This window comes from Nothobranchius furzeri, chromosome 16 (genome assembly GCF_043380555.1).
Source record: "Nothobranchius furzeri strain GRZ-AD chromosome 16, NfurGRZ-RIMD1, whole genome shotgun sequence".
Lineage (NCBI taxonomy): Eukaryota > Metazoa > Chordata > Actinopteri > Cyprinodontiformes > Nothobranchiidae > Nothobranchius > Nothobranchius furzeri.
Window position 1 is genome coordinate 30,141,342 of NC_091756.1, and position 12,499 is coordinate 30,153,840.

The 12,499-nt window shown below is 42.0% G+C and overlaps 2 protein-coding genes across 12 annotated transcripts in view; one reads left to right on the plus strand and one right to left on the minus strand.

The window, feature by feature from the left end:
• grid2ipb (glutamate receptor, ionotropic, delta 2 (Grid2) interacting protein, b) overlaps positions 1–9,381 on the plus strand; it is a 55,152-nt gene extending 45,771 nt beyond the window's left edge. For 5 of the 7 annotated variants that reach the window (XM_054749078.2, XM_015963520.3, XM_070545534.1 and 2 more), the window contains 9 exons: positions 1,187–1,274; positions 2,177–2,266; positions 3,291–3,487; positions 3,570–3,725; positions 3,804–3,890; positions 3,968–4,097; positions 4,230–4,348; positions 6,117–6,281; positions 6,533–9,381. In XM_054749078.2, the coding sequence (XP_054605053.1) occupies positions 1,187–1,274; positions 2,177–2,266; positions 3,291–3,487; positions 3,570–3,725; positions 3,804–3,890; positions 3,968–4,097; positions 4,230–4,348; positions 6,117–6,281; positions 6,533–6,604 (1,104 nt within the window). In that variant the 3' untranslated portion in view covers positions 6,605–9,381. The remainder of the gene's footprint in view (positions 1–1,186; positions 1,275–2,176; positions 2,267–3,290; positions 3,488–3,569; positions 3,726–3,803; positions 3,891–3,967; positions 4,098–4,229; positions 4,349–6,116; positions 6,282–6,532) is intronic. The other 2 variants (XM_015963521.3, XM_015963525.3) reach the window with 1 other exon arrangement.
• A 2,818-nt stretch (positions 9,382–12,199) lies between these two features.
• Positions 12,200–12,499, minus strand: part of arhgap17a (Rho GTPase activating protein 17a) — a 49,292-nt gene continuing 48,992 nt past the window's right edge. For all 5 annotated transcript variants that reach the window (XM_015963528.3, XM_015963527.3, XM_015963526.3 and 2 more), the window contains one exon: positions 12,200–12,499. This exon is cut by the window's right edge and continues 1,257 nt beyond it. The gene's annotated coding sequence lies outside the window, so the exon portion shown is untranslated.

The following is a 12,499-nucleotide window of genomic DNA, read 5'->3' on the forward strand; positions in this document are numbered from 1 at the left end:
ATTTTAATTCTATGAACAATAACATCACCTTCATTTAGACAAAAACGTGTTTTGGAGAACAAAAGAAAAAGACTTGCAGCACAACCAGTGTGTTTGTGTCTGACCACAACCAAAGTGTGGAAGAATCCTCTGGGATGAGAGGCTAAATGTCTCCAACATATCCAGAAACGTCCAGCTATTTTCAGCTAAAGCTCTCAGGATGATCATGTCAAGGATGACTGAGAACTGCACCTCCATGCTGCAGCAGCATTCAGTCAGAACAGAAACTTAAATGTAGCTGCTGTCAGTAACAATCTAACAGTTTTAAACATTAAAACTCAACAGAAATAGTTCAGAAAAGAAATTAAAATGTCAACTTTGTGTGTGATTTATTATTATTATAACTATTTATTGTGGCAGAAGCTGGTGTGGTCCACCACAGAGAAGCTTCTCTAGCATGATGACTTTAATTATTCTACAGGTTATTGTTCAGCCTTCTGACGCTCACGTGTCTGACTGCTGACGCTCCGTGTGTGTTTTTATTTCCTCAGTAAGACAAACTCACCTCACACCGTCCAGAGTTTGTACTTTAAAGCTTCTATTAAATCCACCGTGTTGACGTATTTTAACAAGTTTCCTCTACGCTGCAGGAGTTAAAGTTTACATTACGGAGTAATAGTTCGGCAGACACGTTTGTTTATATGTGGGTGGGGGGAGGGGGGACTCGGTGCTGCAGACAGACAGCTGGTGTGATCAGCTCTGAAAAGAGTTGACCACAATTTGCAGATCCCGTTTATTTTTCACGGAGATCGGCCGCGGATTCCTCTTCCGTCGGTATTCTAGGAATCGAAATATAAAACGTTGAGTGATTCCGGGAAAAATGAACAGTTGGAACCGGTTCCAGTCGATGCTCGATGCCTAACCCTATTAACAATGTTAACTGTGAATTAGAAGCTAATAGTCACCTCTAAAATATTTCAAGCTACTTTTTTTATTACCAACAACTTGATATTACTGTGAAACGTGTCAATGTACTGTGTATGGCTCGTCTTCACTCGCCATCGAGAATATTCTGGCAGTAACTGGCAACAGCCGTGAAACTCACGGAACGGGAGTGAGAGTCACTGGTTTGGCTGCAGTACCCACACTTGACCAAAGGATGCCATTCTTATAGCATGCACCTTTAATGGTGCCTTTCTGGTTTTAGCTTGGAGAGGATTCAGACTACGACAAGCTCAGCGACATGGTGAAGTACTTAGACCTCGACCTGCACTTTGGGACTCAGCGCAGATGCAGTAAGACCTTTAACATAAACGCTAGCCTCATCATGCCATGTCATAGTTTTCATCTTTGTCACTTTTAGGTTAATCAGATAAACAGTTTATTTTGAATTATCTTACATTTGCCTGCTTTTTGACATCACCTGTTTTGTTTTGTGCATTTACAGTTGTGATGTTTTCCATGTGCTGCTGTGAAGCCGATCCATTTACCTGCACCTCATATCTGTTCTCCATGAGGCATCATTATCCCCACTTTTGTTCAAGTTCAGCCATGATCTGAAGCCCAAATTCACAGAAGGATTGCTTGTCTTTTGCAAGTGCTGTTTAAGTATTGCCCCTTCATTAATGCATAACATTACTGCTGAGGCAAAAATCATCTGATTCTCATACAGTTATCATCTGTGAGAGCTGGTGGTGTTACAAATAAAAACAACAAAAGGAGCAGCTTGTTGCACTGCTGTCTTCACAAAACAAGGGCAGGCGTGTCAGGAAAAATCTAATTCACTAGATGAGTATCAGCCATTATTGCATTTATAAAAAGTCAGAGGTGTGTGAAAATCCCATTTCTATTTTATTATAGGGACTATTTGAAACTTTTTCATGTTTTTAAATCATTTTCTTGAGCCAGTAGGTGCTAAAATGACCCTTTACAGGGTTGACGAAAGGCCACCCAGCCCATATCGCCGACTGCGGCCATAAAATAAAATAGGAATTTTATATTTCATAAAAATATGAAGAAGTTGCAAAGTGTCCTTTTAAATAAAGCACATTTTCTGTGAATCTGGGCCTAAGTCACTAATGGCCAAACTCTGTCATCAAACCATCAATTCACCTCAAGCTGGCACTGAAACTCTGAGTATGTTTGGAAGCCCCGGTGCCTGGAGAACAAGTACTTACACGCATGTTAAAATGATCAGTTTCTCCTCCAGAGCCAGCCTTCCTGCCAGACAACTTTAAAAAGAAAGACGTGGTTGAGATCCTGTCCCATAAGAAAGCTTACAACGCCTGTAAGTACTTCCTGCTCTCAGAGAGAACATTCCTAACATGAGGGGATCTGAGTCTGAAGCTGTGTTGGTAAAGGGTTTCGTTCCCTTGTTGACTGGAAGTGACACCGAGCGTATCAATAGAATGGTATTAGCCTGTCGTCTCTAATAACAGCTAGCTCATGGAGTAACCTTGCTGTTATTAAAATGGTAAAACGATATTCTAGCTCATAATACGATTTGACACATTTCGGCATAAATAGCATAACTTCATAAGTACTAAATGAACACAAATGAAGTTTTATGCTGTTTTATTAAAAAAAATTTCGTTTTATTATCACTTTCCTTGTAGGTTTTGCTGTTGTGTTGCAGATTTTGTATTCCATTGAACCTTCTAGGCCACCATACTTTTCTGCTTGAGAGAAACACGTATAGTATTGTAATTTGATTGAAATTTTTCAAAATTCATCCATCCATCCATTTGCGGCCGCTTATCCGGGGTCGGGTCGCAGGGGCGGCAGCCCAAGCAGAGAGGCCCAGACTTCCCTCTCCCCAGCCACTTGGGCCAGCTCCTCCAGAGGAATACTAAGGCGTTCCCTGGCAACGTGTCCTGGGTCTTTCTGTGGGTCTTCTCCCGGTTGGACTTGCCCGGAAAACTTCACTAGGAGGAATCCTAACTAGATGCCCAAGCCACCTCTACTGGCTCCTCTCGATGTGGAGGAAAAATAGTTTTTGTTTATATGTCATTTATAAATATGTATTTAAGATCAAATTTATAAAGGTATGTTTGTAATTAATCTGAAAAATAAAATGAGGAGGTTAATTAACATCACAGGGCTGAATTTTGACTTTATGTATTCACTTCTTTACTTTACAAACCCGTGTTTTATAACCAGACGCTACAGGAATATTTTTAGACCCGTTCATACGCAGCAGAGGCAGTGCAGAGGTTTCTCAGTGGAGCGGGAACACGGCGTTCCTCATCGTTTAGTCAAAACGGAGCTAAATCCTTTTTCTTCCCTCCCCCTCCTCTTCCTCCTCCCTGTAGCCATCCTCATCGCCCACCTGAAGCTCTCCCCCGACGAGCTGTGTCAGGTGCTGATGAACATGACCACCGACAGGCTGGAGCCGGCGCACATCAAGCAGCTTCTGCTCTACGCCCCCGACGAGGACGAGGTCAAACAGTACGAGCAGTTCGACCAGGACCCGGTCAAGCTGAGCGAGCCAGACCAGTTCATTTTCCAGGTGCTTGCAGAAAAAGGACAAAAACCTTCAAAAAGGAACATTGTTCTAGGATAGAGTTAGATCTCTGATCTCTGTGCTTCAGATGCTGATGGTGCCCGAGTACAAGACCCGTCTGAGGAGCCTCCTCTTTAAGACGACCCTGCAGGAGAGGACGGAGGAGATGAAGGTGGCGTTCGACTACATCTACAAGGCTTCGGTGGAGCTGAAGAGCAGCAAGAAACTAGCGAAAATCCTGGAGGTAGTCCTTTACTGCAGATTATCCAAAGTGAAGCCGTCTGTTAGAGATCCATCAGCTGACAGAGCTTTTGATCAACAGTTTGTTCTTGCAATGGGTAACTACCTGAACAACGGGCAGCCCAAGAGCCACAGGACCACCAGCTTTAAGATCAGCTTCCTCACTGAGGTACAGTTCAGACACACTTGCTTTGACTAGCTAACATTTGGATTTTGGCTCGTTTGAACGTGTCTGATCTCCTGCAGCTGAGCACGACAAAAACCGTGGATGGAAAATCCACCTTTCTCCACATTCTGGCAAAGTCTCTGTGCCAACACTTCCCTGAGCTGCTGAACTTTCCCAGAGACCTAATGACGGTGCCTCTGGCTGCTAAAGGTCAGAATCTAAACTTGCAAAGTTTTCCTGGATCTCATCACCCAACGGAGCTCTACGATGTCCACGTTTATACCATAACAGTCATGGCAATGGTTGTTATATTAGAACACATCTCCTATGTTACCTGTCTAGTGAACCAGAGGGCCATCACAACCGAGCTGAGCGACCTGCACTCCACCATCCAGGACATTAGGACGGCCTGTCAGAAGATCTCAGCGACATCTGATGACCACTTTGCTTCAGTCATGAGCGTACGCTAAACCTTCTTTTACCATAAAATTGGTTTTCCAGTTCAGCATTATAACTGTCCATGCCACGGTATTTATTGGCATGTGTATTTGTGCTATAAATTTTGTCCCTGCTGTGTGTGGACGTTGTCCTGGTGGAACGAGGTCCAAGCCGGTGGCAGCTGCTGTCAACAGTTCTTGATGGGGCTATGTGTGGAAAAGTATTCAAATGAAAAACGCTAAAATAATCGTTTATTTCCTTCACCAAATAAGCTGTTTGACAGATGGTCAACTCTCAGATTTATAGATAAATTAGAATATAATAATATTACTGAAAAATATGCAGGTCTACTGTAGTCCATAATGTCCATTTTTGTCCTTATGCACATTTTATTTTGTCCTTAATTTTTTCCAGCTTGAGTTTTCAGGCTGTGTACCTTAATTAATAATCTGCTCAAAGCATGCTCAGCTCCACCAGTAGGTGGCACTAAACCAACATCTAAACTGAATCAGATGTTCTTTTTAGGGATGCACCAATACCACTTTTTTCCAAACTGATACAATACCAATACGTGTATCTGAGTACTCGTCGATACTGATTACTGATACCGATACTTCTACCACACAAAAAAATGCAGTGAATTGGAATACAGGTTTTATTTTCGTCTCTGTTTTCAACAGGAAAAGACTGAAATAGATAAAATAATAAAATATATTAATAGAAATGATCACAAAAATAAAAAATTAGGTGAACATAAACGACAAGTTACAGTGAAGCCACGTTCAGGCAACTGCATTGGTATTGGTAAACTTTTACCGATACCAGTTGGTTTTGGATCGGTGCATCCCTAAAATCACATTAAATGAGAATAAAGCGATCCCTGTGCAAGAGCTGCCACTGGTTCATGTTTCAACCATCTAATCATATTGCACCAGTTCCAAATCATGATGCTAACACCTCCATGCTTAACAGTTGGGTCACCGTTGCCAGCGCACTTATCGATACACATCTCCATCTTTGTCTGGTCTAACCATGAAACATTATTCCGGGAGACATTTTTCTTGTCCAAATAACAGTTGAGCTTCTAGAGTTGTAGCTTCTCTCTCTCCCCTTTCAGCCCATTGTGATGTAAAGGCATGAAACAAAGACAAAGAGGCAAATAGAAAAGAACATCATCGGATCTTGATCATACAGGCTGTGTTGTTTGTTATTCCTGCTCCTCTCTGTCCTCCTGTTCCCCCAAACCCTAAAGGTAACGTGATATTCATGACCGTGGTGTTTGGACGATCCCCGGAGCTGTACTAGGTACCTAGCCTGGCAAGCCAGACTAAATAAATGTATTATTTCGTCTGGCCATGCTCCATTGACGGCTCTCGGTTGTGGGGCGGGTTCTACCGTTTTCTTTCAAATGATCTCCGCATTCCACTGGACAATGAATGTAACATACTCTTGTTTCACTCTGTTGCATCATCCCACCCACCAGGCATATAGAGTGCCCTGATTGGCCCACAAAGCGGATAAAGCTCTGTGATTTGTTCACTAAGCAGATAGAGCACTATGATTGGCCCACAATTATGGACCAATCACAGCTCTTTATGTGTTTGAAACCCCTCTAGAGAGCTGTGATTGGCTAGCCAGAGTCCTGGTAGGAGCTGCCGAGGTTCTAATGGAGCGTGCCTAGACCAAACTTTGCAAAGCAAGAATTTGGTCTAGTTCACTAGGCTACTAGGTACCTGCTCTAAACCCTTTTTGAGCCGTTTCAGTACAGTTTTTTACCTGTTTTACACACAGAGTTTTCTGGAGAACAGCCATCCTTCCATCCAGTCTCTTGAGTCTCTGCAGAGCCGAGCCATGGAGGAGTTCTCCAAGGTGGCATCCTACTTCGGAGAGGACGGCAAGTCCACCAGCACAGACACCTTCTTCGGCATCTTTTCAGAGTTCATGTCCAAGTTTGAGGTGAGCCGATCCCCCTATGTCCCGTAGAGAGCTGAGCTATATTTGACTCAGATTCATACATTCAGCAAATATTTGACAGATTTGATTGCATAGCAGCGAGGATTATTTTATTCTTTATCTGAGATTCTCACACAAACTGCCTGCAGCTGTAAAATGATTGGGCTGCAAAATGTTGCTCTTAGTGGAATATTAAGAAATTAGAGCTCCTAATCTGACGATTCCACAATGAGATGTTGAGTTTTGTGTTTCAGAGAGCTCTCAGTGAGACCCAGACTCCAGAAAACCCCCGAAGCCCCAGACTGTCTTCACCTTTGGCCTGGTAGGAGCTAGAAGTACAGACGGAGAGGAAACCAGAAGGCGAACTGTCACTCAGCTCTCCATCAACCAAAGTGCCAAATCCCACTCAGACACACTCGAACCAACAGGAACAGAGACTTTCTCACCTCCAGTGAACTTGGTGGAGCCACGCTGAATCTGTGTAGATAGGCTTGTGTGCTGTCAATCCTGCCGCTTCAGGAGTTCACGGGTCAACCACCACTCACCCGTCTGACACCAGGTACTGCTCTTTAAAGGGACACACACACGGAGGCATTCCTAACTCACGTCAGAGGTGCAAAACAAGACAGAGAAGCCTGATTTGTGATCAGTCCAGATCCACATTTGCTGAACTACGCAGCTGTGTTGCAGTGTTGATCAGTCGTCACGACTCCAGCAACAATCATTCACATTTGAATGACTAGTCAGTTTGAAGCAGGATTAAAAATATAATCATAATTTAAGATAATGTGAGTTTAAAGTGTTTTGCACCTTTTCCTGTCACCAGGTCCCATAGACTTTGCTGTTAGCACATGGGCTAACCATTAACTTCTCCACTTTCCACCAGGGTTTTTGAAGACGCATTTTTGTTAGCTTTGTATTTGAAAATGACTTGTGTGTAGCACTAGAAAGAACCTACAGAGCACCGCAGGGTTCTGGAGTCATGAGCTAGAGGAATCTGTCCCTTCAGTTTAATGAAGGACAGGAGGAACCAGGTTCATGGATCCACACCCAAACCCCGTCCCTCTCTAACCACGGCGATCTAATCAGCGTCCTATAGGAGCTTCTGGATCAGAGTTTTTCTCCGTTCAGAAAAAAACATCCTCAGGCTTCAGGGTGTTTCTGGACCTGATATGAAGTGCTACCTTTTTCAAAAGTAGATGTGAAATTTTATTGTTAAAATGCCTTCAGGAATATGTGAATCTACAATCTGATTATAGACCTTTGATGGAGTCGTGGAAATAGGACATCACTGCCACTTGACTGGAGAGTTGTAATCGTTGGTCTTAGATCGGAAAAATGTTAGTCAGGTTCAAGTCCCCAAAAAGCTTTTCCCCCTACGGAGTGGTAACGCTCTCTCTGATGACACAAAGTTGGCGATGAACCAGTTCCCCTCATTTAACACATATCGTCACATTTATGAATTTTAATTTGGCAAACTGCCACCAGAGCACTGGTGTGTAGCAGGCTGAACAGCGAAACAATGAAGCGTCTACGCACCATCAGATTATAATTATTCAGTCATTTGGGAAACATGCATCCCTCGGACCACCATGGTCTGATGGTGCGTAGACGCCATACAGAAAAAATACATTTTTTTTCTGTTAAAAGTTTCAAAACTGATGTTTTGAATTCATTTCACTTTAAGTGAAACATTAAGCTGACCCAGGTTTTCCCTGGAAAATAAAGGCAACCCCGGTGGGTTCCTGCTAACAGCACTGCAGTCAGACGTTCAGTCCCAGAAATCCACATACAAAAACAATTTGTCATTTTGTTTGATTTTTTTTATTAATTTGTAATAATTAAACAACAAAGAAGTGTTATTCAAACACACCTCCCTTATCTCATGTGAAGAACTCCTCTTCATCTTGACGGTGGATTAATCAGAGATGAAACCACACTTCTTACATGTGACATGTGTGTAAATGACTGTATTAAGTTTCTATTCTTATAAGAATAAAAATGAAAACCGTAAAGATAAATCAGACTGGTGACAGGGATCTGGAGCTATTCACACGTGGTGCGTTCACTGCCTCTTACACAGCAGGAAACGCCAGAGATGTCGACTTGACTGAGGAGTTGGAGTACTTTTGTTCAGAGTTTTGGATCATTCTGATAACTGCTACTAACGCTTTGGTGACCAGAGTCCTAATTCAGATGCTCACAGGGGAAAACCTCTAGAAATCCTCATCACAGCAAAGAAATGTGTCTCAGTCCGAATGGTTTTTAAATTAAACCTTTGGAGGCTGTTTTCAGACAGATGAGAGGAATCTTCTGAGCAGCGCTCGGGCCTGGTGATCACTCCCTCAGACTGGTTTATTTGTGACTCTGAACCATATTGGACCTTTTTTACAGGAGGGTAACGCTGACTACATCAGCTCGTACTACACCACCCGTGTGGGTGGACATTAAGAGTCTTCTTCAGTATTTGATGTCCTTTTATTTACTGGCAGCACATAACGTGTAAATCTTTGCACTTTGAGCGTTTGAAATAAAATAAATAATAATCCTTTATGAATATTGCTGCTGAATGAATGAATGTAAGCAGGGGGTTGGGGCATCCTGCTGTAAATGGTTTTATCCTGCTTCTCTAGTTGTCACGGTGACGCCTTCATCTCCAGTGTACATGTGTTTATGAACTGTTATAGAGGTTGTTTTTTTCTATGCACTGTTCACCATTTTCACTAGTGTTGTACAGCTCATGCATCTCTCAGATTCCTGTTTACTTCCCTTTTGCAGACACCTTTACTTTGCCCCTCCTGCACCAGCTTTAGTCGGGCTTACGAGGCGGCCGTGATCTCGTATGGATGCAACCGTAGCTGCAAAACGCAGTTTTTTAGTTTGTGTTCCAGTCAGATGCATGTTGGTGGAGTTGTGTTAAAACGTGCAGTTGGATGCATCTCCCCTAGATTAACACGCACCCACATCTGAAAATCTTAATTAGTTCCACATATTGGTTATCTTTCATAACAGTTCTATGTTTTCATGGAAAGCTGCTGATGTTATGTGATAACTGGACTCTGTTGTTTGCTTTCAAATAAAGAATATGTTTTTGTTCTAGAAAGATTTCACACTGACTGATTTATGTGTAACACCTGAGTTATTACTGTGGTATCATTGCTTCAAATGATCTTTTATAATAAAATATCAAAAAATAACAAAATAAATCAAGATTGAAACTGTGTGTAAAACAAAAATGTCAACAATTCTGCTGAAAAAAACGTTATGGCAGTTTAAATTTGTAAAATAAATCAGGCCAGGGGACAAAAAGTGAAAACATCAGTGCCCCCTCGTGGCTGGTTTTAGTACTAACAAATTATAGGACTGAAAATAAAAAATACACCTCAGATATTTTTAATAACTTTTTGGTAGTCAAAACTTCACATTGCTTTACGTTTAGTTTTGATGGCTCAAAAAGCAACATGTCAAGTGAGTGGGCGGGGCTTTCAGACCCACATTCCAAGCTCCAAGAAAAAGATACTATGGCTTTAAATATGTTTAATCTATTCTAAATAACTATAGGTTCTAAATGTGTGCATGGCTCCATGAGGTCACCGTGCTAAACAACTTACAGATCTGTTGGTGTAAAATGCCCCAGGAGTCCTCATGGGTTTTCTTTGGAGCACATTATTGCAGGAAAACTCTCCATGTCTCATGAGGCCAAACTGCAATCAACTATTTAAAGTGTCAGTGTGTAATTTCCCCTGGTGATAGTATGTACCTAAATCACTGCAAACAAGCATTTGTTTTGTGTTCATATAAAACCTTGTCAACGGATGGCCATTAGGGTCAAAAATCTCTGGGAGTGCAACCTCCTGCAAAATAACAAGAAGATGAAAGATTCCCTTTCCTCACTGGCAATGAGTGAAGAGGTAAATGTGTAAAGCAACACTGTTTATTAATGGTGAAAGTTTTGTAATCATTAGTTACAAATCAGTAAACGTATTTTGTCCTCACAGACTTCTGTAGGGGGGAACATGGCATCCAATATGGCGTCGCCCAGAAATTTAGACCATGGGTTTTTCTCAATGCCAAGGAACCTCGCCTTGATGTCTTGACCCTGCCCCGGTTGCCTAGGAGATACGTCATCAGAAACCGCCAAGACTTGTTCCAATGTTCATGTTCTCCGTTTGTTAGCCGTTCAGCTAGCTGAGCAAGGATACATGGAAGGTATCTTGTAGCCTAGCCTTGGTCAAAAAGTACCCAGAATACACCACGGTATTTCCAAAAGGACGGCGGATCAGAAGCCGGCAGATACTTCGGGGGAAATTTTCAAGTTCAAAAGTAAGTCAACTAATTTCAAATGTTTTTTAGATCCAAAGAAGTTATCTATGATTGGTTAGTTGCTCAGTAGTTGCAGCTTCAGTGGCTAGCGGGTAGTAACTCGCTTATATATTTATTTTAACCAATATATACACAATTTAAAAAGTCAAAGCCTTGTTATACATTTATATTGAAACTAATACATATAAAATATAACGTTATCTCCCGTGTCACGTGACCACCGTGGAGGCCGCGGTCACGTGATACAAGTCTGTTCCATTTTACCATTTTCTTTGACCAAGGAAGGACAGTGTCCTCGTAAGTAAGGCGCCTGGCCTCGCAAAACATCGCCTCGCAAAGCCAGGTGCCTAGACATTGAGAAACACTCTTAGACCATTCCCATGTATTTTAGACCTGATTTTTATGGTCATATGTTATGAAACTGCCAATATTTTCAACAACTGGGAAGTCATTTACTACAACATTTCAATGTTTATTTCCAGAGATTAATGGTAAAAACTACATGTTGTCACTTTAAGGTTTGCTGACTTTGGTGTTCCTGATTTAAGATCACCGTGAATTTTTATTTTGATTTCTAGATTATTCCAAGTTTTTTAACACCAGAAGTAGTTTTCTCTGAGCTGAGAGCAACAGGTCTTGTCCAAATATCAGGAAATAAGAGTCCAAAACCTGCTCTCATTGTGTTTGTCCCCCACCCCCACACCCAGCTGAGTTGTACTTCCTGACTTGTAACCCCACTCAAGACTTACGAGGCCATTCCTACTGTGAAGTAGGAGTGAAGAACATCTTTAAAACTTTGCGGACATATTTTATGCTAATGCAGTTATAAAGTCATATTCACGAATATCTAGTAGAGAGAAAATATTTTTGGACTTTTTGAGTGAAGTTTCATCTACAGAGCATCATCAAAGAATCTGATGTGGGAAACGGGGACCAACAGGATTAACCCTCTGGCTGTCCTATCAGGTGACCCCTCCAGGATGGGACGGTTAAGTAGGGTTGATGGTTCATCCCTTGGGGTCCATGTGGTAGGGGTGAGGTGCTGCTCACTCCTCAAATAAAACACCTGGGGCCATCGGACCCTGTTATGAATGCAGGTGGGTTGAGAAAAATAAAAGTAACAAACACTACATTTCAGCCAAAACTCTCAACAGACGGCTTGCTGCAGCAGGATTAGTAAAGAAACAGAGAAAGACGAGAAAAACTTGAAACGGTGCACACGATGATTGGACCTCACTGGGGGCAACATTTGGACAAAGACCCTTCAAATGCTCACAGGGCTCACCACATCTGGATTAGTGAAAATACTGGGAAAAAATAAGGAAAAATGGGGTCCATCTGACTACATTTGGATTGCGAGGGTCAAAAGAAGACTTTGTAGCATGAACAAGTGTAAATGCAGCAAAGCAGCCCCAGAACATAACAGAGCCTCCTCCATGCTTCTCAGAAGGAACAGTGTTTTCTCGATATGCTTAAATTTTCCATCTGTGAACATAGAGCTGATGTGCCTCATCAGCTGTGCATCTTTTAAATATCATCTTACAGCTTTTGAGTCATGATCAGATTCAGTGATGAAAAAAAGAGTCAAAACAGCAGAAGCAGGTCTTCATATACTTTATTTTCTTTGGAAAGAGGGTAAAATTAAGCTTCGTGTACAAGTTTTTCCCATTTACCAGCCAGCATAAAAACTAAACAGAGCATGAAAATGCAGCATCATCACTTCTGGTTTAATGGCGTTTTTCTTAAAGGGCACACGCTCTCATATGCAAAGGGATAAGGCAGCGAGGTACAGGAGAAAATAGAAAAGCTGTGATCGACTCTGAAAACTGGTTTTCGGGTCAGATGCAGCATCAGAGACTTCTCCACTGGTACCATATTGGCTCGGTTCTTTCAGAACC